This window comes from Falco rusticolus, chromosome 1 (assembly GCF_015220075.1).
Source record: "Falco rusticolus isolate bFalRus1 chromosome 1, bFalRus1.pri, whole genome shotgun sequence".
NCBI lineage: Eukaryota > Metazoa > Chordata > Aves > Falconiformes > Falconidae > Falco > Falco rusticolus.
This window is the reverse complement of record NC_051187.1, coordinates 29,703,272-29,730,405: the sequence shown is the minus strand read 5'-3', so window position 1 is coordinate 29,730,405 and position 27,134 is coordinate 29,703,272. Positions and strand designations below refer to the sequence as shown.

The 27,134-nt window shown below is 39.2% G+C and overlaps 1 protein-coding gene across 4 annotated transcripts in view; it reads left to right on the top strand.

Moving 5' to 3' along the window:
- AACS (acetoacetyl-CoA synthetase) overlaps nucleotides 1-26,184 on the top strand; it is a 45,522-nt gene extending 19,338 nt beyond the window's left edge. For all 4 annotated transcript variants that reach the window (XM_037375322.1, XM_037375323.1, XM_037375325.1 and 1 more), the window contains 14 exons: nucleotides 2,211-2,308; nucleotides 6,172-6,286; nucleotides 6,833-6,914; nucleotides 7,495-7,642; nucleotides 11,859-11,939; nucleotides 13,056-13,180; nucleotides 15,849-15,913; nucleotides 16,095-16,217; nucleotides 17,755-17,868; nucleotides 18,375-18,500; nucleotides 20,101-20,170; nucleotides 21,070-21,128; nucleotides 21,947-22,149; nucleotides 24,834-26,184. In XM_037375322.1, coding sequence (XP_037231219.1) covers nucleotides 2,211-2,308; nucleotides 6,172-6,286; nucleotides 6,833-6,914; nucleotides 7,495-7,642; nucleotides 11,859-11,939; nucleotides 13,056-13,180; nucleotides 15,849-15,913; nucleotides 16,095-16,217; nucleotides 17,755-17,868; nucleotides 18,375-18,500; nucleotides 20,101-20,170; nucleotides 21,070-21,128; nucleotides 21,947-22,149; nucleotides 24,834-24,971 — 1,547 coding nt within the window. In that variant the 3' untranslated portion in view covers nucleotides 24,972-26,184. The remainder of the gene's footprint in view (nucleotides 1-2,210; nucleotides 2,309-6,171; nucleotides 6,287-6,832; nucleotides 6,915-7,494; nucleotides 7,643-11,858; nucleotides 11,940-13,055; nucleotides 13,181-15,848; nucleotides 15,914-16,094; nucleotides 16,218-17,754; nucleotides 17,869-18,374; nucleotides 18,501-20,100; nucleotides 20,171-21,069; nucleotides 21,129-21,946; nucleotides 22,150-24,833) is intronic.
- The last annotated feature ends 950 nt before the right edge of the window (nucleotides 26,185-27,134 follow it).

Here is a 27,134-nt window from a genome sequence, read left to right as displayed (position 1 = left end):
TTCTTACATTGTTATGTTTGGAGGTTCTCTTTCCAAAGTAGAACCGCCTTTTTATTCATAATACCTACTGTTGGGGATTAGGACAAATATGTCAAAAATCCCAGCGAGCAAGCAGGCTGCCTGCCTGTAGTGGTCAAGTGAAGATACAGAAGTGCAGGGTAAGTTGCCTTGCATGTTTCGTACCTTCTGGAAGTTTTGGCTGATATCCTCTAAAACTCAGAAGCATCACCTCAAAGCTGACTGACAAAGTAATGGTTTAATTGTTTGGCTCACAATAATAGTCCTGTATTCTTGCCTTGAAGGCTTTTGTAGGAGTGGTGAAAACAACTGGTGCTTGTAAGCTATGGCAAGGTAATAACTACTTCAAACCATAAAGAGTCATCTTTCATTTTTCACTGCACTCTGGGCCCCTGATAATCCTATCCAGGAAATCCTTAGTGGAAATATTTGGCATCAATCAAAAAAGAACTGCTTTCATCACACAAAATGATATTTTAATCTGTTCTGGTTAATAAAATTAACATTTAAAATTACTGTTTGTGGAGGAAGACTTCTTTAAAAAGAAAAATCACTAAAATTTTGGGATACTTTACCTTGTATGATAAACCTTGACCCTAAAGGAAAAATAGCAAAATAAGTAATGCCTTTTTATGGCTGTGAGGTTTTGCTGCACTTTAGGTACTTGAGAGCTTCACTGAACAGAACGCTACAAACTATAGGCAGTTCTAGGGAGTAATTTATATCTTAACATGGTATGAGTTTTTACTCAGTTGTGTGTTTTTTCCAGAAATTGTTGGCCTTAAGTCATAGTGCTGCTTTCGGAGTTGCTACTCTCAAAACCACAGCAGTTTAGAGACTGACTGAAGTGGTCAAGCTGGTTTAAGAAACAGATTTCACTGACTTTTGAATTGCGAAGAAAAACCTCAGTTCAAGGGTTTTTTTTTTAAAGTCTACTTCTTTACAAAGTTGAAAAAGGATGGATTTTTTTCAAGCTGTAGGCACACTGGCAAAAATCAAGCTTAGTACCCTCCTACTTGATAAAGTTAACATAGCAGAAATAGCTATTAAGGTCTGGGACCTTAGTTCCTGTCCTGAAACGTACATCCCTAAATAATCTATCTTTCAAAAGTGCCTAGCACTAGTGAGCGTTTGCTGTCTGATAGATAGTTGTGGAGCACCTGCAGCTTGCACTGCAGTCCAAGATCTGTCAGTGCTTGCTGCTTTTTTAGTGGGTTGGAAAGCATTTTTATTGCCATTTCAGTTTGCTTTCAAACACTGAATTCTAATTAGGTGTCCAAGTACTGTAATTAGGCCTGTCATGTGCCTTTTTTAAGGACTTGGGCATCTTCTTGGTTGCTTAAGAGATCTTTGATCTACCTTAGTGTAGTTGGTGAATTTTGACTGCATGTTTTCATTTGTGGGTTGGATTCTGATCAGTTGAGAGTCAGTCTCAGCCACCCAGCACCTTCTGGAGAGCTGGTCAAATGGAGCCCACTGAAAATGTAACTTTCTTGATGTTTGGTTCTTCCGTGTGCCTTGGTAAACTGAATTTAAACCTTGAAATCTTCCTGTAAGTTGATGAGATAAGCCTGAAGAGCTCCATTGGTGTGATGATGTTCCAGGGCTTGTCACACTGTATTACTTCCTTATCAGCTGAGACGCTGGTTTTGCTTGTTTGTGTTTAAGATTCTGGTAGTGTCTACCAGACAATGTTTAGCTTTGTAAAGTGGCATCCCCACTTTTGAACTGAGTATTTATAACCTTTGCTTCCAGCTACTTGTTCCTTTTCTAAGGGGTGTTTCTACAGACCTGTTCTGTTCCCCTGCTTGGTGCTGTATCCTTAGCCTCTATGTAGCCTATTCAATCCACAAACTTTTTCTCTCTCTCCCAGTTGTTCTGTGGAGCATGCTGCCCTCTTATCCTGAAAGTCTCACTAATTAAGCAGAAACTTTTGTAAATTGGGAGTAACCTTGTAGATAGAGAAATGGATACAACTCTTTTTATAAAAGGGATTGTGTCTTACTCCTTGTGCAACTGATTTGACTTCGAAGGAGGAAGTGACGATTGTGTGGAAAATTTCAAAGGATCCTTCAGTCTGGGACTTTTCATTTTTGGTCTGTTTGAAGTGGCGATTGTATACGTTATGTTTACTGTTAAGATTTTGTGGTTTTTAGTTTCTTCAGTCTCTAACCGTTCAAATTCTGCCATAGGTTACTTACCAAACAGCATTCATGCGGTGGAAGCAATGCTCGCTGCTGCAAGTATTGGTGCTATCTGGAGTTCAACATCACCGGACTTTGGCATTAACGTGAGTAGCTGTATTATCAGGTGGTGTAGAAAAGCTCTCCTCCTGTTTGAGACAGACGTGAAAGTGACAGTGCGGGATATAGATCCTGTTTGCTTTAGCCTTACTGCCATCTCCTGGCACAGCCAAGTACACCAGATATTTTTTTTTTTTTCTGGCTACCACAAACTGAATGAAAACTCGTGCTTTCAGTTGTCAATAATGACTTTCAGCGTAGTAATTCGAGTATCTTTTAGCTGACTCACAGGGGGATATTTTCAGGCAGAATCCATGGTCTTGGTGAGCTTTTATTAATTGTGCAAATGAGCAGCAATGCAACAGTTGTCTGGGACTTGGCCCTTCATTCCCAAATCTTTTCCCAGGCTGCTTAGCCACGATCCAGTTCCTTTGCCCAAGTAGTTCCTTCCTCTGCCTTCTGCGTGGTTAAACTGAGCACTATCCCACCTGGTCTCTTCGAGGAGGCTTTGTTTGCCAACAAGGCGAGGGATTTCAGGCTAATATCACTAACTCAATTCTTTTTAGCATAGCAATAAATGCTGCGTGTAAAATACGGTAAAAATTTTTGCGATATCATTATGATATCCAAACAGATGTTGCAGTGTTCACTGGAAGCTTTGGGAACGTATTTTACTTTCTTTGGAAAGTCTTTAGCACACGTCATAAGCAGCAACAGGTGCGAATCACTTCTAAAATGGAGTGTTCTATCTAAAATGTGCTTGAAATCATGCTTTTTTTGCACTGCAGAACAGAGAAAATACCAAAGGTGGGGTTTTTTTTAGGTAATGCGTACCCTCAGTCTCAGTGTTTAACCCCCGTAGCTGGTTAGATGTAGGGAACTGTCCTCTCTGGATTAGCGCTAGAGGGCAGCAGCATTCCGCTTTCTCGCACTCGAGGTTGTATCATTGGGAAAAAAAAATGATTAAAAAAGTCATTACAGCACGTAATGATCAATCTGTTCTACAAATATTTTCTGCTTGCTCAGAAAATGACAGTATGGAGTATTTTCTTTGCAATGTGATTTGATCTCTCATCTGGGGGAAGATTGTTCATTTTGCTTGCATTACAGAGTACTGGTGTGTTTTCTGTCCACGTTGATGTGCTGTTATTTTCAGTGCCCAGCTTACTTAGTTTTTGTGATAGTTTCATTAAAAAACTTAGCCTTGGAGCAGCAGTGCCATTGATATCATTTATTCTCCTTTGGCTTGGCAGCATGTGTTGGTGTATGAATTCAAACCCTAAAATCTTGAGGGAGATCAGCAGAGGTTCTCGGGGATATTGGCTTCCACCCTAAGGAAAATATATTCCTGCTTCTGTGCAGTTGCGTTAGTCCTGTTAACATAAATGAAGATTTTGTTTGTGTTTTGGGAAATAGTGTAGCATTTTCAATATTTCAAACCCAATTGTGTGTATATATTTTGTGAAGCTTAGAAAACGTCACTGTTCGGAACTGCCTACACGTTGCAGGCTCTGAATGCCATACCTCTGAAGACTGTGCAAGCGTTCAGGAAGTCTGCTGTCAGAGAACCAGTGAGCTCCCTCCCACGCAGAACGCCACTCTTGGCAGCTTTTGCTTCATTTCTCTAGTCCCTGTTATCCATTTACATATATTAATAGGAAAGTGGTTCTTTGCAGCCTGTGCATAAGAAGTTGGATATGTAAGTTTAAAAAGAGGCTGTGCTCTTGGGTCTGTGAGAAACCTTTGGTGAGCCCTAGCAAAGCCAGGGCAGCTCCGTTCATGGGGTCCTTCTCAACCTTTAGTACCGGATTTGAGGCTCATAGACTAGAACGAGCCATATCTGTTTTACCTGAGCTTTTCATGATTTTCGTGAAAGCAGTTCCTTGCTGAGCCATCTGGTTGGATTAAAGTTCCAGTGTCGCAGTTACCTGTTCCATCTGTTTGTATTGCCTTTGTATCATACCAGGCTGCCCTGTGGGATTTGATCTTGCCAGTGCTAATGAATCCAACTGGGTGTGTTAGCAGGATTGGTAAAACCCTGAGAATTGTAGTTATCCCAGCTTCTGATTCGCATTTCTCTTCAAATTTGATTCTTCTGTTAGAATACCCTTAGTCCTCTCATTGGTCTTTGTTTTTAAACATCAGACAGCATGGATACAGGGTATGTATGCTCTGTGCTCAGCGTGAATGTGTATACGTGCATACATATGCACACATATATAAGCGCACACATGCTATGTGTGATTTGGCTGCTTGGTCTGTTCTTTGAAAATGGTATGAAGTAGGTATGATAACATACCTAAAATAGCAGGAAACTCGATTTCATACTCCCTTAGAGAGTAATTTTAATGCATTAAGCCTACATGTCTGAGTGTGTTAGGTAATGTGTTAAGGGCTTCTTGAAACCCTCTTCTGCCACCAAAACAGATTCTGGTGATTTTTGTTTTGAACTAATTGCTCAAGTTAGGTGTCAATGCATTGTCACTCTGTTTTCTTGTGATGTGAGCAAGGAAGAGGAAGTGCATCTCGGGGTGACAGGAGGGAAAGCTGTTAAGTGACATACTTAGCAGACAGGTCCGTGTTCATATTTTGCCATATCCCTGTACCTCGCCTGTGGTGGTCAGTGAGCTTGCCTAAAAAGACAACAGGGAGAAGTTGTTGGGGCAGGACCTCTGTACTTTTGCAGCAGCCTCTCTTGTAACCCTGACCAGCCCAGCTGGGAAAGGAGGAGTTTAGTAGAGATTAGTTGACTGTAATGTTTTTGCATTGGTCTTTTGATTTGGTAATAATTTGTCTCGCTTTGGCTGCAAAACAGAGGACAAAGCAGGAGATGGAGAGAAATAAAAAATGCTGTGAAGAATAAACACAACTGAAGTCTTGAGGGGTTTTTTTTTCAGTATGATTTAGGATACTGTTCTTGAACAGTTAGCTGACAATTTTACAATACAGAATAATCTTGTTCTTAATGTTTCAAGTAATGTAGCTAGAGAGGAATGAACATGACTGTGTGCTGAGAGCTTTTTAGTAGAAGGATTTACTTCTTGCTGTTGAATACAAAAAGATCTATTTCTGGCATGCTGCTGCATGCAGTGTACCTAGGGAAAAAAAAAAAAATACCAGAAGGATTTTTTCTCTCAAATGTGATAATAGCTGTGGTGAATTCCTGAGTACAGTGTAAGCTGGAGGACACCTGAAAATTCAGCATTTGAACGTGTCCTTCCCTAGAGGTTCTAAAGGAGCTGTGGTAGGCTTGTTGGTAGTATGTACGTACGTTTTCAATATCTAGTTGTTCTGGTAGAAATCAGTGGCACGGTTTCCTTTGTTAATTGTAGCAGAGCAAAGCGGTCAGTTCCTATGAAGTGCCACCTTGCCATGTGATAAACACATCCTCTGGAAGACTGGTGGCTTTTTTTTTTCCCCCAGTGAGACTACCAAACTACTGGGACATTGTCAAAGCAGCCCTGGGGCAGTTCACAAGGGCATAGAGAGCACCTGCCTGCAGATGCAGACAGGAGTGTTGTGGACCTTCAGGTAAATTAAGTGCTTAACTCCTGCTCACATCACAGGTGCTTATCCTCTTAAGGTGAGTTTGTAAGTCTGACTTCCACGGTGAAATTTTAACTGCTTTGTGAACTTGATCTTTCAGTGAACAATGTCCTGTGATCTGTGGTGGTTTTATCTTTGTTGTTGGTTGATATATTTGGGGGTCATGAAATAAATTGTTACAAACCTGTTGTACTTTGAAGATCTTGGGAGAGTGGAAGACAAACTGGCAGTCTTTTAACAATTCTCCTGCTAATTCTTGACTCTACTCCTTTCTTGAATTTAGATTTGCTTTTAGCATCCAGTGCATTTTCCTACTGTAGCAATTTAATTCCATTCTTTAACTAACTTTTCTCTGTGTCCTTAGGGTGTACTGGACAGATTTTCCCAAATTCAGCCTAAGCTCATCTTCTCTGTTGAAGCTGTTATATACAATGGCAAAGAACATAACCACCTGGAAAAGCTGCTCAGTGTGGTGAAAGGTATTTCATTGCATACCATCTAGTCTTAGTCATGCTGCAGTTGTGTGAGCGCTCAAAGGCTGCACTGCCATTAAAAGTGTCATTTTTGAGCTGCTTGTCACTGTCCTTCCTACTTTACGGTATCTCTGTGGCCACTTAGGATTTCAGAACTGATGTGAATAAAAACTAACCAGTCTTTTGTGTAATTCTATCACTCTTTTGCTAGCTTAAACATATCACCATAAATCAGCAGTGTAAGTGGGGGAACGGGGACTGATGATGCTGGGTGGTTTTTTTTTAAGCCCAAGTGAAGTGCTGCTGAAGGCAAATGAAGAGGTATTACATCACTAAAGCTTGCAGGTTTACACATGTATTTTTAAAGGGCTGGCAATATTGAGGAAACTATCTCTTAGGTAACAATTCAGTCTTTTGGGGTTTCAGTACTTGGCGCATCAGAATTGTTTCTGTTGCTTAGTGCGTTACACTGAACGGTCCAATCGGGCAGAAAAGGCCTTTGTTTTATGTAACTGAATGTAGGAAATAATTTTTTTTTCTTCCTTCTTCCAGGGCTTCCAGATGTAAAAAAAGTGGTGGTGATTCCGTATGTCTCCTCAAGGGAAGCCATAGATATTTCTAAGATTCCAAACAGGTAATGGGAGCTTGTGAGCTGTGACTGTCCTAAGGGGGGATGAGATGGATGCTGATACCTATCGCAAGTTCAAGAGGTCAGGCAGTTTCAAAAGCTAGCATTTAGCCAGTGTTTGTAATGTGGGTCCAGCTTCATACTGAAAACAGGAGTAGTATGTTGCTGCAGACGTTTTGCTTCTACAAAATCACTGTTGGTATTAATGATTCTTAAATTAAGGCAAAATTCAATAGGATATAGAAGGGAGAAGAACGTGGCTTCCAGAAATGACTAATTAATAATGTAAGTGACACTTTTAGGGATAATTTGTTTTGCTTTTTAACTGCCCTGGGTTATGGAGGTTAGATACTTTTGGAGTCACATCTCAATTACTATACTAATGTTTTACTTTAAAACCAAGAAAGGAAATAAAATAATCAGCAATTTGAAGAGTAGAAAGACTGGGAATACAAGTACTGTACATAGTGTGAAGATACAGCTTATCATAAAAGAGCTGTTAGATACAGAGGAAGTCCTATATATGGGCTGGGGTAATGTTTTCAAATATTTTTTTGAAATGTTTCTTTCCCCCCCTCTTATGCAGTGTCTTTTTAGAAGACTTCCTTGCTACCGGGAAAGGAGACCAGGCCCCTCAGCTGGAGTTTGAACAGCTGCCTTTCAGTCATCCTCTCTTTATCATGTATTCGTCAGGCACAACAGGGGCACCAAAATGCATGGTTCATTCAGCAGGGGTATGTCTTCCCTCCTGGAGCTGCGCTATCTATATCTAACTACCGGGGTTATATTTTTCCTTTAACGGTATCATACCACGGTGTATACTCCAAGGAGGAATTGATTGCTGCCACTTTTTCAACAACTTGCAATGAAACTTTTCTATTTGTAAGTGACTGAAAGCAAGTATGGATTAATAAGGATGTAAAATAGTTTGGTGTAGAGATTGGTGTGGAGACCTTTCAGATTTCAGCTGTTTCCTGGGAGTTAAGCATCAGTCAGAAAAGCATTAGTAGAACTGGCCCAACTGGTAGTTGAAGAAAGGCCAGATAACTTGAATTGGGTGCTTGGAACTGATTTTTGGACACTGTCAAGTTGAGGCCCATAGAGAGCTTGCAGGTTTTATTATCTAGAATTTTTTTGGCTGTAAACTTTACTCCCTATGTTTATCAGTTCAGAGCATGTCATCTTCACCACTCCTTTTTATAAGGAAGGAAGCCAGAAGGCTGGCTGTCTCTTTGGGTGTAGGTTTTGCTTTGTATGGAGGCTTTGCTTTAGGCTTTGTCTTGTTGTGGCTAGAGGTATGTACAACATTACTGACAAAATGACCTGTGCTCACATGCTTTCCATCTACTCTAGTCATGTTCTAAAAGTTGTTCTGGGCAACTTACTAAAGTTCAGGAAATTTTTCCAGCCGTCAGGCATGCAGTTGGAACTTTAACTCTGCCATTAGTATAGTCCTTAATAAAAAGCAGGGCTTTTTCCCCTTAAGGCAGGCAGAATGTGTTGTCTAGCACATTTGTGCAGTTTAATTTATACAATTTGGTACAACTGTTAGCCAGAGTTCATAGTTTCTGCTGTTAGCTCACAGTCAGGAGGAGCATCTTGCGAGACTGGCTGTAGCGTTGTCTAGGTAGCCGGAAGGCAGGATCACCTTGATGTTACAGCCGCAGTGTGTATGTTCTAGCCTCCCTTTGATGGCAAGGACTGGAGGATTTGCCCACAGACAAATCCCATGCTGCCTGTAAACACCTGACTTTGTACATTATCAATAGGAGATCATACCAGGGAGCATGTGACATAAAATGGTCCCTTTGGGACACAAGTCCTGTGTTTGCGAAGAAGAAAGGAGGAGGTATATTTTGAAGCTTGACAGCTGTTTTGAAGCTGTGCTGGCTTTAGACTGGTTAAGTACTTGCAGAGATGGATTAGCAAAAACAAGACGGGTGTTTTGTTCAGTGATCAGTGATGAACAGTAGAGATGAAAAACACTGACGTAGCTCAGAGAACAGGACTTCTGTGTGGCACAGTTCTTTCCTTTCCATGTTACCTGTATGGCTGCTTAGGTTGCCCTTGAATTGTTGCCTCTGCTCTCCATCCGAATAGTCTTCTCGGTTCATACAGAGCTACCTTAGACTTCAGGTGAAGACTACTCATTCTTGCTGGGGAGGAGAGAATGGGATGGTTTGGGGAGTGGGATATGTTATTTATGAGGATTCTCTGTTCCCACTGAGCAGCTCTCTAGTTCCTGTATCGCAGGGTGATATTTTTTTTTTTTTTTTTTGTCATTTCCCCTTGAGTTCTGGTGCTAACACCTCTGGCCTAAAAGCACACTGTTGCATCAGAGGCTCCCATGGTTTGTGTGCTTTGTATGTGTCAGTCTGGATAAGGCCTGTAGGTAAAAATCCATGCAAAGAAATTCTGAGGTGTCTTCTGCACGCTTGCTTGGCTTCCTATGTTCTGGGCTGAATCTCGTTTCCACTGGAATAGGAGGATTCTCACTGATTTCAACAAAAGCAGAATTAGCCCACAGTCTCTTGTCTCATTTTCCAGCCTCAGATTAAGCAAGGTTTGGGTTTGACAGTTAAAAATGCAAAAAGAGGTGACATTTCAGTAAAGACATTTCTATTATTGCAGTGTGTTTCGATACTGTTTTGTTGCTGTACTGATCTTACAGATGCCAATAGGCAGCTTACTTCAAATTCACAACTCTGTGTGTCTAATCCTGCAGTATGTTTCTGTTTTCTCCGCACATATTCTGTTTTCTTGATACACAGTGAAATAACATATGTAAATAAAGAAAATGAAGCCAGGTCGTGGGAGATGATTTAAAAAGTCGTTCCTCAGAGGGAGTAAGCTTGTTTCTGGTCTTGGAAATAAAGCTGTATTGCCTTGAACAATTGGGCATGCTGTGGGAAGACGTTTGGAGGGTTCTTTCTAATAATTGAAAAACATCAGTGAGTAGTTGTTGTTGTTAAGTCCCAAAAGCATTGGTGGCGATTCTTACCTTGTTGATACAGGCCCCTTTTCAGTTTTATTCCATATTCTCAACTACTTAACGGGAGAATTTTTTGATAAAACTCCGATCAGTTTGTTTCTGTCTGTGTTGAGGACTCGCAAGACCTGGGCTTAAATAGCTGTGCTGCCGCAGGCTGCTTGTGTAACTGCTGGCAAATCGCGTGGGGATTTTCTCACTCAGGCTCTTTCTGAACGCTGTATAGAGAATGCTGCTGGTGTGAGACCAGGACCATGAGTAGCTGCTCTTTCTCTACGTGACGGCTTAGCACTGGTCCCTTATGTGCTGATGATGTGGTTCAGCAGCAGCCCTGCCCGCTGTTTTTTTGACACTCAGATGCTCGGCGCATTTATCAGCTGTATGTTAAGCCCAATGAAGACAAGCAGACCAGTAAGTTTTCTGTCAGCTGCCAGATCTGTGTCATAGTCAATGCTGAGGATTTATTTTGAGGGTCATACAAGTCCTATAAATAAACTTGAGAGAGCATCATGGGCTGTAAGCTTTTTAGAGCAGCTATACCTTCTACCACAATACCTCTGTTTCTGGACTGTGACTTACCAGATTTTGCAGGGAAACAGTTCATAGCCTCTGCCTAGTCATTGTTAACAGAACAGTTTTGGTTCCAAAAGTGTAAACCAGCACCAACTAAATGAAGGAAAAAGAAAACAAATACTTATAATTTAATGTGTCTTTAATTTCACGATCTTGTGTGGCTCTTTCAGATTCACCTGCAGGGCAAAGATGCTTACCTTTATAAATGGAACAATTATGTTAACACCTGCAATGTTTTTGGCAACCTTAAAGTTAGAAACAGTGTTTCTAAATCCTGATTTGTATTTTTTTTCGGTTTAAAATGAAGATAGACACAGCTGCCGCTAGGCGGCAGCATTGTGACAGCTTGGTGTGTTCAAACCAGTAGCAGGTGAATTCAGACCTGGCTCCTTTGAGCTGCAAAGAGAAAATAAGATTTACTCCTTTATTTTTATTTAATGTTTTCTGCCTTTTCTCCTGAAGCGTGTGCCAGTTTCATGACTCTCTTTTTCATTTCGAATGTTCATCTGTAACCTTTTTCTTCCGACATAAATCTTGTTCCGTGCTTATGAGGCTCTTAATAGTTCCACTATAACTCCTTGCATAAATGCAAAAAGCATCTTTATTTTAAAATCAACTACATGAATTTGTCAGTGCAGTGAAGTGACTTAATGAAGTAGTTTGTAAATTTATTTATCCTAACAAGGTACGCTTTAATGATGATCAGGAAGGTACTTTAGCAGCATTTTGAACAAAGAGAAACGGGAGCAATATGTTTAACTACGTTATTACTATTGATGCTTTGAGCAGTGAGATTTTTTCACATTGCTAGTCACACACATACATGAGAGATGTATATAGTTAGGTCTTTTGTCTCCTAGATGTTAACAGGTAAGATGGCTTGGGTACGTAGTGTTAATGCGTAGCAGCTGCTGCAGTTTATAGCAGTTCTAGGTCCTTCATCCCTCCCAGTTGCCTTGATATTCTGAAAATGAAACTGAAAAGTCAAAGGGCTTACTTTCGTGGAAAACATGACTGGTAAAAGCATGCTGTTAAAATTCCAGCCTGTGTGGAGTACTCTGCAACTGTGATGGCTGAGCAGAGTTGGAAGTGAAGGAAGTTATTAATTCCATGGAGTAAAAGTGATGTGCGGTGGGAATTGCTGAGGTCTAATGAGAGACGCTGAAAAGTTGTGTGAGAAAACGGAGAATGTAATTGCTGCTGCTGTTGTAGATAGGCCCTGGGATTTAGTTCAGTTGTGGTTAAAGGAAATACTTGCCGTTAATCCTGGAGTGCATCCGGCAAAGTATTGCCAACATTAGGTTTTTTCTGAAGCCTGAATGTGCTGTCAAGAGTTTTGCTTTTCACTTGTGTGAACTTGATTTTTTTCTTTCTCTGTTCTTTTTCAGGGTACGCTAATACAGCATCTGAAGGAACACATTCTTCATGGCAACATGACCAGCAATGACATTCTTATGTACTATACAACGGCAAGTGTGGCTTATTAAGGCATTTTAAAGAACACTTCAATCTATTTTCCTTATAAAGATAGGAGAGCTTTTCATACAAGTCTACAAGTACATTTTTATGTATTTTTAATTCTTGTTCGGCAAGGGATTGTCCTACTTCCCTGAGTTGAAAAAAAATCAGGTGGAATAATAAAATGCATCGGGAACCTTTCTGATGAAAGGTCAAACCAGTGTTAAATGTTTCTGATCTAATTAGTGAGGAAGTAAGTTGATTTTTTTTACAGTCTCTTAGGCTTATTGATCTGCCTCATCAATATCACCAGCAACATAGGCTCCACCTTCCTGCATCATGCAAAGCTAGACCATGCTGAAGATGAGAATTTCTGTTGTGACTCTGTTTTGGTGGTGAAGGAAAGAAGCTGGCCAACTTTAAGTTCAGTAAAGGAAAGGGACTAAACCTGATCTATGTAGGAGTTCAGGTACATAGTGGGTTTTCTTTATGCTGTGCTGAGGAAAATTATTCCAAAGTCTTCTATTACTGTAACTGTTTGAGAAGGCTAATGTCTTTCCTCAAGAGTTCCTTTCTAAACTTCAACAGTGATAGTCAATTTCCAGACTCCATGGAGTTGTTATAATTGCCTTGTCCCAAATTTCTTGTCTCTTGACTCATGCTTTAAAAGTGTATGTATAGGGAATTACGGAATTGCCATCTTTATTAAGTATTCGTAAGGATGATTTAGGTAAACATCCATCAGGAACATGTAGCTGATCCAGTCTTGGGACAGGTGAGAGGCTAAGGAGTGCACCAGCCTTACTTTCTGATTCCTAAATAAAACAATTATACCTAATCAGCAAGAGATGGGCATAAACTCAGTTGTTGGTTGAACAGTTTCTTAAAGCAGGAAAACTTCAGGCAAAGGAAATTAAGGGGAAGATGGCAGCTCATGCATAAGGGCAGGTAGCGTGTTTTGTTCCAGGTGATTCTGCCAAGAGCTACACATGTCCATCACTTTCTAGTAGGTCCTCTAGCAGCTTATGATAGCAAGTGACACTCCTGATTCTGTGATAGTGTTGCCAAAAAAGTGGATGACTAGCTGAGCAAGATCGAAACTAATACAGGTGTGTTCTTTTTTCCAGACTGGCTGGATGATGTGGAATTGGCTAGTGACTGCACTTGCTACAGGAGCTTCAGTGGTCCTGTATGATGGATCTCCTCTAATTCCATCACCAAATGTGCTCTGGGACTTGACTGATAGACTAGGGTATGTAAACAAGATTAAATGGAAGGATAATGGCCTTTGCTGCTGTTATGATGCCCACACAAGCGACCTCATTAAAGGTGTTGTTCCCTTAGTCAGAGCCTAGTATGTAACATGACATAGTTTATCTTTTGACTTAGCCTTGAGTGGAACTAGTTTTTGAAATTTTGTACTGAAACTGTCTTTGAGAGAGCAGAAGAGACAAAGAACTGATTGTTTCAAATTTGAGTGAAGTATTTGGATTCGAGGCAAACAAAGAATTCTGGTTCAATAGTCAGTTTTCAAGAGCAGCGTTTTCAAAAGGCAGTAGTTGGGAGCAATCTGAAGAGTGATTTCTCAGCACACTCAGAACTTAGAAAATAAGAATCCTTTTTTTTCAAGTAGCTCAACATAAGACTCAGTATAGCACTTTGACTTAAAGATGTAAATTGACTGGAAAAGCTCAGCAAGGTTGCTTATATTTTCATATTTTGCCTTTTAATCTATGATGGTTAATTCTCCCTGCCAAGTTGTTTGTTAATTGTTTTACACAGTTATTTGTGCATAAAAATGCTCATAGTACCCTCTCTTGAAGCCTAGAGAAACGGCAGGTATTGGATAAACAGCTGCAAAATCCTGTGGTGGCATTTAGTTTTGTACACTGGTTAAACTAATTTTTTTGTAACTTTCCTATTTTGCCAGCTTGATGTAAGGAGTAGTTCTGAATGTTTTTACTGGTAAAATGAGTGTAATTTTTAATTGATAATTAAAACTAAATCATTTGTGTTGGAAAGTGGATGCCAAAAGATTCCATTTCTGATTCATGATATTTAATAATTTAAACTTCACTCTGTTTTTTGTGACATGCAATATTTAAAGACTGACACTTTGTCTCTGGCTATTATAATTGAAGGCTAACACCTAGTCAAAAGGCTTTCAGTAAAAAAAAAAAGAAACACAAACCCCACAAACTTTAGATACCTCTCACCCCCCAAAAAAACCCGCAGTAGAACAACAGGCAAAAATTGAGAATCAAGAAATAACACAGCTTATTTTTAAGCATTGTTTCTACATGCCAAAAGTAAGTGAAGATAACTGAAATGTGTCTGCATGTCTCACTTTTGTAATCTGGCGCTAAAAGCAGTAGCCATCTGTGTAGTACTTCATAACGCAGTCTGTTCCCAACTCAGTCATATGTTACGTATTTTAAAAAAAAAAAGGCTTCAACATGTTAAGACCACCTTAGTTCTCTGAAGACGTACCATGCTTTCCTTGAGATACCATATTCTTATATTATCATCAAGATATCTCATGCTGCATGACAAGAAATACTGAAGTGGACTTCAACTAAAGATCTGTTCAAGTGAACTGTATTTAGTCACCATCCACCAATTACATAGCATTGGGAAGGAAATAATAGGAGACTAGGTTCTACATGTGCTGTAGAGGAAGTGTCAAAGAGCTTAAAAATACAGAGAAGCGTTACATATTCCAACTGTAAAATAGGCAATACTTTGTAGCGTGGAAGTAAGGTATTACATGAGTGTAAGAATAGTTCACATGATTGTGGTACGTGATAACTGGTGGAGCAGGATACTTCTGTGGGCTTTCATGGTGCTGTTCCCACGTACCTGATAAATTGCTCTGTGCACAGATGTGTTTGTGCAAATAGCCTTTCCCTGTCCCTACTCAAGAGGTGCCAGCCTCAGTAACTGTCATCCACCTAAATGGCAAGTGAAGACATCCCCTTTTGATACTGTGAAACAGCCTCTCTGTGTCTGAAACTCTTTATCTCAAGAGCTGTTCCATCTTCCATCTTGCCTTTGGAGTAAAAGCGAAGATAGCAGGATTTTAAGTTCTACTGATGTATGTATTGTCCGTGTTCTGTGCACTCAGACGTATCCCTTACCCTTATCTGTCTCTGAGTTTCCTTCAGTGATTTTATTGCTGTAATATAAAATTAATTAGCAGAAAGCTGGGAAGAGGATTTCCTGAAAGTCAACAGAAACATTAAACTAGTGCTTTTGGTGATAGAGTAGGGAAGGGGTGCAGCCTTTGTTTCATGTTTTAGTCATGTAGTACAGGAGGGCTTTAATTGCACTTTTTGCAAGGGTGGACTTCAGTTGTTAAGTGAGCTTGGCCAAATTTCATGTTCAGTTAGGCACCTGCAACTCAGACTTCCATCAGTGGAAACAGAACAGCTATCTGAAGAGAAGGTTGCTGGCTACTGTCTTCAGAGTGAAGTATTCTTTGTTAAACTGTGCCCTGAAATGGCAAAATTTTTTATATGTAAGAGTGTACCAAGGCAGCAGTTTTGCATTAAACAGCTTAGTGGCAATTATGGCCCATTAATGAAATAAATGTTATAACATATTCTGTGATGTCTTTGGGGTGTTCTGCAGTTATGAATTCCTGTAAATGAAAGAGAATGTTTTCCATGAAGTGGGAGAGCTTTGCTTAATATTTAAAGATAGAATTAAAAGTTTTAAAGCTGCAGGAATGACATGTGATCTGACTAATTTTCGTTACTCAAAAGGATGTGCCTTGCACTTAAAAAGCTTTAAGAGACTGCATTGCTTGACTAATCAATGTACAGTGTGTAACAGCCTCTGCTTACTGCCTTGGGAACTGCAGGTCTTCAGAATCTTAGCATATTTAAATATGCAAAACATTTAAACTTTTTTCCCTCTAGGATCACCATCCTTGGAACGGGTGCAAAGTGGCTGGCTGTGCTAGAAGAGAAGAATTTAAAGCCATGTAAGCTTCAAAAAACCTACTGAATCCCTCCTGTCTTCCCTCCTCCCTTCTCTTTCCAGATTCTGGCCCTGTTATCTTGTCAAAAAGTCCTTTATGTAATTATTCTAGACTGTAGTGACAAATAGTTACAAACTCTTGTGAAAATCCTACTTTAACCTATTTTGATTTCCTTCTTTTTAAGGTGAAACACACAACCTCCAAACACTCCACACTATACTATCTACAGGATCACTGCTCAAATCTCAAAGCTATGAGTATGTCTACAAACACATAAAAAGCAATGTCCTCCTGGGATCCATTTCAGGTGATGCTTTTTATGCTGCGTGCATCTTACTAATTCTGTTCATTGCCTGTGCATTTCTTTCTTGCTTGTTTGCAGCTGTATATTTAGGAAGCTTAAGCCTTGGATCATTCAGGCTTGGTTATGTTGAAGTGGAATTAACTGTCTTTTTAGTGCAGAGATTTTCTGCATAATTCGGTGTGCCATAATGAAGCTCCTACACTCAGAGGCTTTTTGGTGGAGTATTTCTGACATGGTGGATGTTTTGGGTTTTAGCTTTTTTTTTTCTTAAACAAGATCATTTATTTTGGCTGGCTGTCCTTAGGGGTAGCAGGGTGAGATCAAGAAAAGAGTCTATTAACCTACAGAACACACCGTTCTGCAAATAGCTGACTTTAGCAGAAAATACCTCTTGGAGAGTTTTTTCCATGTTCCCATTTCAATTATTTTGTGCCAAGTAATTGGCACTGCAGACAGATATTTTTTTTTTGTAAATTATATAATTAGAGAAATATCAAGCCCACATACTGTGCAGTTTGTTGTGAGGAGTCATAGCTGAGGCAGCTTTTATTCACATAAGGTCCACCACAGAACTCTTTATTCTGCTTTTTAACAAGGACTGGCTTTTTCAAAGTGCTTTTTAATTCAGTTCAGTTTGATTTTTAAAGTCTGACTATTCTGCTGCTGGAGTCACCTCTGACTCTGGTCTTAGCAAGAGTAGTGCTGAATCTTGAACTTGCTGCTATAGACACTAATAGTCTCAAATACAGAAGGCTGTATTTGAGTAACTCTTAACAATTGATTTGTGTCTTAACAATTGTACTTCCTTGAAGTCCTAAAAAGACTATAAATATTCCAGCTAATAAGCACTTTGACAGTATCTGTTGCTGTTAAGATAACTGTTCATCCTATAGATATGGCTCCCCCCCTGCTAATGAGAACAAGACAAAAACTAAGTAAATATTGAGTAGAATATCTTGACTGGTAACTTTAATGAAAGCAAACAAGAAAACATTTGTAAGTGATCTTAAATTTCTTAAGTCTGTAAACTAGGGCCTGTTTATTTTCTCAGTCTCATAAAATGGAAATTTCCCTAAATGTCATTAAAGAAACTGCTGGAAGAAGAAAACTTATGCCTTAAGGAATATTTCTGCATCAAGGGCATACACATATAAAGACATATAAAGTAAGAAAAGAAAGCTCCTTCTGTTAGAAGTCGTGCAACGTCCTAGATCAGAGGTCCTCAAACTTTTTAAACAGGGGGTTGGCCCGCGGTTTAAGTGGCAGGAAATCATCTGTGGCTGCTTGGTTTCCCCTGGGGGGCATGGGGGTTCTGTAAATACCAGGGACTGGATTGAGGACCCTGGGGGGCCATATCTGGCCCGTGGGCCATAGTTTGAGGACCCCTGTCCTAGATAGTACTCTCTACCCTGTGCTGCTTAATGTGGATCAGAAGCATTTGCCAAAGTTGGTATTTGCTGTTCTAGAGTTCATATGTAGTTTTCAGGTTTGTTTTTTCCAAAAAGTACTGTGTATTTTAAATGGACTTCTTTTATTGTAGGTGGGACAGATATAATTTCGTGTTTCATGGGTCAGAATGTTACAATTCCAGTTTACAAAGGAGAAATTCAGGCCAGAAATCTTGGAATGGCTGTAGAAGCATGGAATGATGAAGGTAACTATTACTCAAAATATTGTATGTTCTTACGAAATACAGTAGTTTTATGGCCTTAAGTTTCATTCATCAGATGGGTAAATTGTCAGCTGTTAAATGGGTGGTTTCACTTTGGGAACTTGTTCCATAAAACCTGCATCCGTTTGATCTGGATCATACAGGACTAGTGAAGATATTCAATGTGTATGAAGGCTCTCCTTTTCTGTTACTCTGCTGAGGCACATCAAGGCCAAGTTCTGGACTCTGGGGTGTGTGTGTTGATTAGCTATATTGCTGTGGATGCCAGGCTGTCTTCCACCCTGTGGTGTAACTCTCTTGGAGTTACTGAGGTTAAGATAAGGATGAGTTTAGGAATTGAGCACAAGCTGTTAAGACCACCAGTCACAGCTTATTTCATACCTACATTGGCATCTGGCATGTAAGTAGTGACTATAGATGCTCTTTGCTTTGGTACTCCATTGTTTACAGAAGGGAAATGCCAAAAATACATCTTTCTTTGCAAATAGGAAAACCAGTTTGGGGTGAAAGTGGAGAGCTGGTTTGTACCAAGCCTATTCCCTGTCAGCCTACGCACTTCTGGAATGATGAGAATGGAAACAAATACAGGAAGGCTTATTTTTCAAAATTCCCAGGTATGTACCAAAGGGCTTTGGATATTGCTCAGACTGACCAAGGATATAGATTATATTACTGCTGTTAGGAAAGCACAGGTTTATTCTTGCTCAGTTATAGCAGGTGCACCTTTGAATCTAGATTTCCAGGGTGAGAACTCTATGGCATGTTTCATGGTATCTCACTCTGTTTTCTAGTGCTTTGTTTTGAATATGGATCCAAATGAGTTTAATAAGAATCTCTGGAAAGCTCCAATCCCATTTTGCTTCTGCTCTAAATTAGGCAGATATGACTGTAACAGCCTGATGATCTGTAGCACAGACATAGACTTCTTGGCGTGACTGTGAAATGAAAGTGCTGAATAGGTCAGGGAGCAATCCTCCATTAACGAGTGCTACTGCACCTCTGCCAGAGGTTCTTACCTAGCCAGAGGAGTGGATTCTAAGGGATACGTGCTGACCTGCTACCTCATTAGCATGAGGTTTAAGTATATGCTGCCTCAGACGTGCATATTCTGCATTCATACAGTCTTCCAGTGGTGGTAAGAGTAAAGGAACAGATAGTGTGGGCCCGAGGCTTTCTTCCTAATAATTGTGGAGGACTCTGCTCATCCAGAGCTTTTGCTTATGTGGCACAGTGATGCTGAACTCCTTGCTGCCTACTGAGCAGAGGCTTTTATAGGAGCCAGGATGTCAAGCTGCTGCTTTTTGGAGGCAGAAGCTTTTTAATAAATAGCAGCAATACAGTATTGATTCAGAGGAGAAGTCAGGATGTATGGCAGGAGATAATCATATAGGAAAATTGAGGAAACGTGGAAGTTGCAGTCTGCATTTAAGCCTGACAACAATAAATGGAAAAAAAAGTGTGACAGGTTAGACTGAAATCACTATGGTCCCAAGGTTCTGTCTGAAACTCCCTTTTCTGTCTTTCCTTGTAAATAAGCTTAAGGTTGTAACGGTTAAGTTAGAAAATGGTCTTATGTGCCCATGCATGTGCAAATAATTGACGTTTGGGGTTTTTTTAGGAAAAGTTGAGTAGAACTGACTTGCATTTCTGTTTGTGGCAGGCAGCTGTAGTGGTATCAATCTTAATACAAAAATTATTTCAGCTCTGAAAAACTAAATCTGATTTTCCGTTAACATAAATCAAGAACATTAAGCGCATAAGCTCCTTAGGGAATTGTTAAGACCTATTGTGTAAGCTAGGAAAGCTTGCACAGAACTATACATTATAAAAAGTGGATCAAGAAAGACTGGTGGGAATATTGTTACCTTGTGGAAGATTCTTCCAGTTTCCGCAAAATGTGGTATTCAGAGCTGCTATTCATCAGTTTTCTAAAGGATGCTGTATAGTCATGCAAACGAGCAATTGGAAGATAACCCAGGGTTTGATAGTATGTGTGAGCTGCTCTTGTGTGTGCTAGCTCTTTGTAGTAAATGCAATGTGGATTGTTTACTTAGTTAAGTACTGTCACATTTGCTGTGGGTAGTTCTTGAAGTGTATCTGAGATGTTAAATTTTTGTATGTGTTTTACTAAGTTAGTATGAGTTGAGTTATACAAATGCCTGCCATGGCTGGATCAGTAAGAAATCAGCTGCTTAACCTCTCATTTTCTAATAGGTGTTTGGGCACATGGCGATTACTGCAAAATTAATCCCAAGACAGGAGGAATTGTCATGCTGGGTCGCAGGTATAGTGTTTTGGTAAAAATATTCTGAGTACACGAGTGTTAAAATTTGCGAACTTCACCTTAGAGCATGATGATTATTCTCCATTATGCCTGTTAGCTTTATGTTAATTTTGTTAAATCCAGTCCTGTGAATTTCAATCCTTAAATCAATCAGAGCAATGGGATTAGAGGGAAGGAAGCCCATTTCAAATTTCTGCCTCACTTTTGTATATGTGAACACAAGGCAGTTGTGTTCCATGGTTTATGATGATTATTTATAAGAGGGTTTGTTGGAAATGCAGGAACTTCTGGGTTTTTTCCTGGGCTTGGCTTTCCACTGACTTGCTTTACAGCAAAGCTTAATTATGGAAGGTCAGGTATTAAGTTGCACTTGTTAGTGATTGTAGACACTCCAGATCACAATTGGAGCTCCATTTTTCTGTTTGCATTTAAAAGTTGCTGTTCAAAACAAAGTTGAGTGAATGCTTTGAAGCTGTGCCTGCATTGTCACAAATAGACCTACTACAACAGGCATATATGGTGTAAGGCTGCTATATATGAAACACAAGTTCCAGCTATAATATAAGTGTAATGTAAAGTAATGATGTGCAATTGCAATATTGGGTATTACAAGGATTCTTGGTCTGTTTTGTCATCAGTGGTGTTTGTGTGTTTGTAGGCTCCTGGAGAGGGGAGGGATTGGGAAAGGTGAACGGATAATGTTGAAGCCCTCTGTACATCTTCATTCTAACAAGCAAAAAATGCCTTTTTGCATCAGATTCTTTTGAAGTTCTGTTTCTAATGTGGCTGCATATTCACTGCATGAAATGCAAAGAGACCTTGCTAATTGCATCAGTTTTTCTCTTTTCATCAAACTAATCACATTTTAATGCTGATTTGTTTTGTGTGTGATTTTTCAGTGATGGTACGTTAAATCCAAATGGAGTGAGATTCGGAAGTTCTGAAATCTATAACATAGGTATTAAATCAACTTTTCACCTCTTTCAGCTGTGACATTATTGCCTTAAATCTGAAATGTAAGCATTGTAAAGGTGTTTGGAAGGATTAAGTAATAGAAGACTTGCTGTTCTTCAAATGAAAGACAGTATAGAGCATATTTGCATTAACAGCAAAATTCAGTTTTGTGGACACAAAATTTTGTGGAATTGAAATTTCCTGAAGTATCTGTAGGGCTGGAAAAGACTAGTTGAGGTGTGTTCTTTGTAACGTGTTGCTTTCATGTAAAGCCTTACAAACAAATAGTATCATGTAGATTTATAAGAGAATACCTAACTTCTGAGGCTTCCCCCTGCCAAGGCAAGCTCTTGACACTGGTTTATCGTATCTTTCCTAATTAAAGACGTTCTTGAGCTTGTGCTTCATATTTCAAAGAAGCTCTGTCTTGTGAAAAGTGGTGAAGCTGTGTGCCTGCAGAGGTGCTAATCTGAGACTTAAGGACCTCTTTGTTGGCTCTCCTTGTTGTGTGATCAGGAATGTTAGTTTTCTGTCTGTGCAGCAGTAGGGATTGTGAGGAAACCCACAGAAAATAGCTTAGTGTAACAAGCATGTAAAAGCCTAAATACATACGGTCCTTAAACCTGGATTTTCACCTGAGCAAGAGTTAAAATTTCAGAGCACCGGGGGAAGCTTATTGTAGAATAATCTAGCCAGGAGGCCTGTGTTGCCTTTGCAGCATTAGGGGAAGTGGTATTTCTTTTGGTGGAGCCATAAAAAATTGTACATCCAGGCTAATAATACAAATGCAGGTTCTGATAAGGACTCTTCCTTTATTTTCAGTTGAAGCCTTTGAGGAGGTTTCTGATAGCCTCTGTGTCCCTCAGTACAACAAAGATGGGGAGGAGAGGGTGATACTCTTCCTGAAGATGGCATTAAACCATGCGTTCAGTGAGGATCTGGTGAAAAGAATTCAGGATGCAATACGTATAGCACTTTCTGCCAGGCATGTTCCAAGCCTCATTCTAGAAACCAAAGGCATTCCGGTATGTCATGAAAAATGCTGCCTACTTTTTTTCTTTGTCACCTTGAATAGTAATTAAGGAGCAGTTGTCATTGCTCTTCAAACCCACATGTGTGGAAATTTTAGCATCTCAAAAGTGTATTCAAGCTTTATAAATAGTTTGTCTATGTTGCCTAGCAACATCATTTCATCTCCTTTTCAGCTAAGCATGTTTTTGTTTTTTAACAATACCTAAAAATGCCCATTCTCAGTTTATAAATGCGTTGTATTTTCTCAGTAATATATACTTAAGCCTTTTAAAGGAAAATATTAAAACGGTAATTTAACTTTAGCTTTTCCTTTTTTTTTCCCCATAAGCTTATTTTGGTTTTGTTTTCTTGTTTCAAGTGACATTCTTATGAAAGCTGAGAGCACTGAGCAATTTCATAAAACCATTTTGTAAACAGTTTCACTTTTACATCTGTTTAGCCATTTAAGTGTAGTTCTATTGCTGTCTTAACTGTAGCAGTAACTACAATAAAATAGTCGTGCTTATGACAGAGAGGGGAGAGAAATTTGTACAGCTAAAGGTTCTGCATGCTCAGTGTTCTGGAGCTGCATTACTTGCAGTGGTCTTCCTTGCTGTATGAACTCTTCAGTTGCAACGCCTATTTTTTATAGTCCTCTCTGTTCTCCTCAACAGCTCTATGAGCAGCAGAATGGGGGTACAGAGTGCATTATCATGTCCATTTGCACATCGACTTGAGTGTACCTAGAGAAAAGACTTGAGACTTAAGACCAGTTGTCTGATATTCTGATATGTATTTACTGCCCATGTGGGTTTCTATGTGAAAGTGGTTCAGGATCCCCAGACTCGGTGCGCACAGCCAGCTAGTTCTGATCTGTTGAGTTACTTCTGTTTCAGGCCACTGTTGGCAAATAATACTTGGCTCAAAATGACCTCTTAGCATGAGTGTAAGACCCCCTGCACCTATTAAATGGTGAAGACTAAATTTTCTGGGCTGTAACTTAGCTTCTGCATGAAGTGTTGAACTTGTAAGCCATGTATAGCACCTGAATGTACAGCCCAAAGTTGACGGCAGTGAGGTGTTGGTGATAGGCTGCCCCTGTCATAGATCATTAATTAGTTCACACTATGACTGAATTTCCAACTGAGTGAATTTTAAATACCTTTCAGGTAAATATGCAGTAGTAAAGTGATCAAAGCAGTCTCCCATCTTTCTTTGAAAGTTTTGCTTGGAAGGGAAAGCTCTCTACTTTCTGCTACTTTTAGTCATGTATTTGAATCTTCATCTGAAAATACCATCTAATCCTGACTGTAGATTGGTAGAAGTAGCTGTGTTGAAATGATTAGGACTTCAGTAGTACAAAGCAGGTTTTTTTGAGGTACTTGGGTGTTGAAATGCTGCAGACTCTTAGTGTAAATCTTTCTAGTCCTGCCCTGACCACATAAGCATTCTGGTCATCATCCACAAGATGTTTATTGATTAAAGTAAACAAATTTGTTTTGCTGAACAGTCTGTCCGATCTTTTTTTAAAGTTCCTTTGCAGGCCACTGAGGTCTTCTGGTTTCTGAGCACTTGCAAAAATTAGGTTGATAATCATTGAGGAGGAAGAGTGGTTGATCAGTGTGGTTCAGGAGGGTAGGATTCACATGACTTCAGTAGTTTTAATAAGGAAAAGTTTGATTTTTAGTATGAAGGTCAATATTGCAAGTTGAGGGTTACTTAGCCTGGCTCTAAAAGGTCTCTAATAAAAAATAGTGATGTCTGGAGTTCAGGAGTTTCCATGGCTTTGGAGTCCAGGAACAACCTGGATTTCCTGATCAGCAGAATCAGTTGTAAAGCAAGGGCAGTTTCTGTTTCTGCAGAACAGAAACAAGACTGAGATCTGGAGGTCAGCTTTTCAAAGTTGCTGTCCCCCAAAAATTCTCAGTGGTACCAGCTCAAGGAAGGTCGTATTAAAGCCTCAGTGCCTGTAAAAGCAGAGATCATAATCGCAAATGGGCCTTGATAGTTGCTGTTACCATTGGAGTAGTTCTTCCTTACTGTATTTTACTAGTCAGAAATTACAGTGGTCTGATCCCAAGAAAAGGAGAATTAGATTTGTGGTTTTCCTGCAGTGCACTTTGTTTTGGAGTAATGCAATGTAATCTTGTGTGAATCGTAACTGGAAGTGAAGCTTCTGTTTGTTATGGTTTGTTTTGAAACATTTCAATGTAGAGGACCATTTAAGCTCAGTGTTTCACTTTATTAGAAAAAGACTGTCCATTTAAGGTAGGAAAGTCATGCTTTTCTTCTTCCAAAGTTAATGGAGTTGGGCCTTGTTTTTTTTCAGCCCACCCTTAAAAAATTAAAAATTGTTTGAAAATTGGATGTGTCAGAATATGAAACGTTAAGATATTAGTGTTTATACCATGATTCTGATCTGGTTTCATTGGTTTAAGTTGAAGCTTGATCAGATTCTCATGCTATTACTAAATAGGAGTAATAAACTAAAATCATATACAAACTCTTCTTTAAATTCCACTTATTCTTCAAGTGATTTTTCGGAAGAAAGATTCTGGTGCCTCAAGTGTAACAGAAGGGAAAACCATTGTGCTAAATTTTGATTGGGTTCTGGGATTGGTGGGGGGTTTCATGAATATTTCCTTAAAGCTACTTGCATGAAAGGTGTAATTTTATCATTGCTGGTTTTGTTTTTCAGTATACCATAAATGGGAAAAAAGTGGAAGTAGCTGTGAAGCAAATAATTGCAGGGAAAGAAGTTGAGCAGCGGGGAGCTTTCTCAAATCCAGAGACTTTGGACCTGTACCAAAATATTCCTGAGCTTCAGAACTTCTGAAGTCACTTGCTTGGTTTTTTTGCATCTGTCTTTGTTCTGTGTGTGTTTTGTATATACCAATACTGTATGTAAAGCAAAAGCTCTGTTTAATACCAATGGTTCTTTTAAAAGAAAAAAATATTTCATTAAGTGCATTATGAAAGGATTGGGGTAAAGCTTAGCTCCCTTCTATTGGTTAAATATGCCATATATCTTGGATTTTTTTTTTCCAGCCTGGAAGGAGGCACCTACCTGTTTTGATTTTTATATATATATCTGAGTGCATCTTTTCTGGTTAGACTTACATCAGCAGCCCATCTAATGGGAGCACCAATAGCATAAGTTACAGTTGCAAGTACAATATTTCTTTCATAAAATGTCTGCTTTCTTATTTTTTAAACTGGATTTTTAGCTACCTTTTTCCAGTCCATGTGTTTGTCACCTGTAAGGAATATACAGTGATTTTAACTACTTGACTGCAAAACATGGGTGTTCTATATGTAGTATGCAGTTAAATGTTTTTATAAAGCCAAATCATAATGCACTAAACCCATTTGACTTGACTCACAACAATTTCAATCTTGAAATATCTCACGGTACCCTTGAAGGTAATTGCCGCTTCATTTTGATGTGAACTTCTTGTTGTTTTAAGCTTTTAGTTGATAGACTTCTGGGGGCTCAGAAAGTGAGGGAGCAATTGCCGCCTCCTTATTCCTGGTGTAACTCCAGGCTATTTCCATGGAATTTACTGTCATGACTCCGGATTAACATCATTGCAGTTGAAGACAGCATTTTGCTTCCTTGTTTTGAAGTTCTTTATTGGCTATAAGGCAACAATCCTGTGTTATGTTAGCTGAAGAATTCCAGTGTGCTCATTTATTAAAAGTTTTGTAACTTTTTTTACTAAATGTCATGTTGAATGTGAAAGACTAAATTGTTTTCTAGCTCTGTATCCTTCCAGTTTATAAAGGGAAAAAAATACTGTGATGAGCATACTAAAACAGTAAAATGGAAGCACTAAAACATTGTTTTGTTTTTCCTAAAATACAGTTGCAGTGGTTGTAGCGAACCTCTGGCATTCAGTATCACCTGCACTATTTGAATTTTGTGGTATTTTATGTATTTAATGCATTAAATCATGGATGTACTTACAATTGTGTTGGATGCATTCAGCATTGATAAGAGTTAAATTGATTCATATATATATTATATATTACATATGTTTCAACTTTCACTCAGTTGTCTTATTTTCCTTTTGATTGGGTGTCATGGAACCATTTGTAGCTTAATTCGTTACTGGTTTTAATTCAGCTTCACCCCACTACAAAATTACTGCTCTCTGAAAGTTTTGTCCTGTTCTCTTATGCAGAACCCAGGACAAGTGAAGCCTTGCTGCTAGTTAGGTATGCGTGGTTGGCTTGTGGAGAAGGTCACAGGTGAACAGGAGTGGAAGAAAGTACACTGAAAATGTGCCTGGTGTCTGTATAATAAGTTGTTGGTTGCTAGAAGGGATACATGTGTGCACTGAGAGGTCTGTACTCCATTACTTAAAGCAAAATCTAGATGCCCATGGTTAGCTGCAACTAGTAAAGTCTATTGTATTTCTTCCACCCTGTGATGGATTTCAGCTCGCTAGCTCCAGTAAGCTTAAGGCTGTTGCAGAATATGTCAAATACTGCTAGTAGTAATTCAGCAAGAGTGAAACTGCCTATAAATGTAGCTGAGTAGCCCCTCTCAGGTAGCCCATGACTGAATCAAAAGAACAGAGTCATTGTGGACCCCAGCTCCACACTCGCTGCAGGATGCAGAAATGCCTCATTAGCAAATGAAGCTTTAAATGAGCTGGTCTCCATTTGACTTTCTGAACTATACGAAGTCAGACAATATACCATGCTAGCATGATAGATGTGATAATATAAATACCAAGCACCCATTAGAAAAGTATAAAAATGAGCTATCCAGCTGCCAATAACCTATGATTAAAAGTACTTTTAAATTCCTTTTCCCTCTGGCATGCTATATATAAATTTTGCATTAACTGTGACTTTGTATTCATTAAAACTTCATTATATTGTTCTTTAATTCATGCAAAATGTCTGGAGTTTACAAAGCCCACAGATCCTTATTAATAAGTAATTTTGGGATATTTCATTAATTAAAGATAGTTTAGAAGCACAGATACAT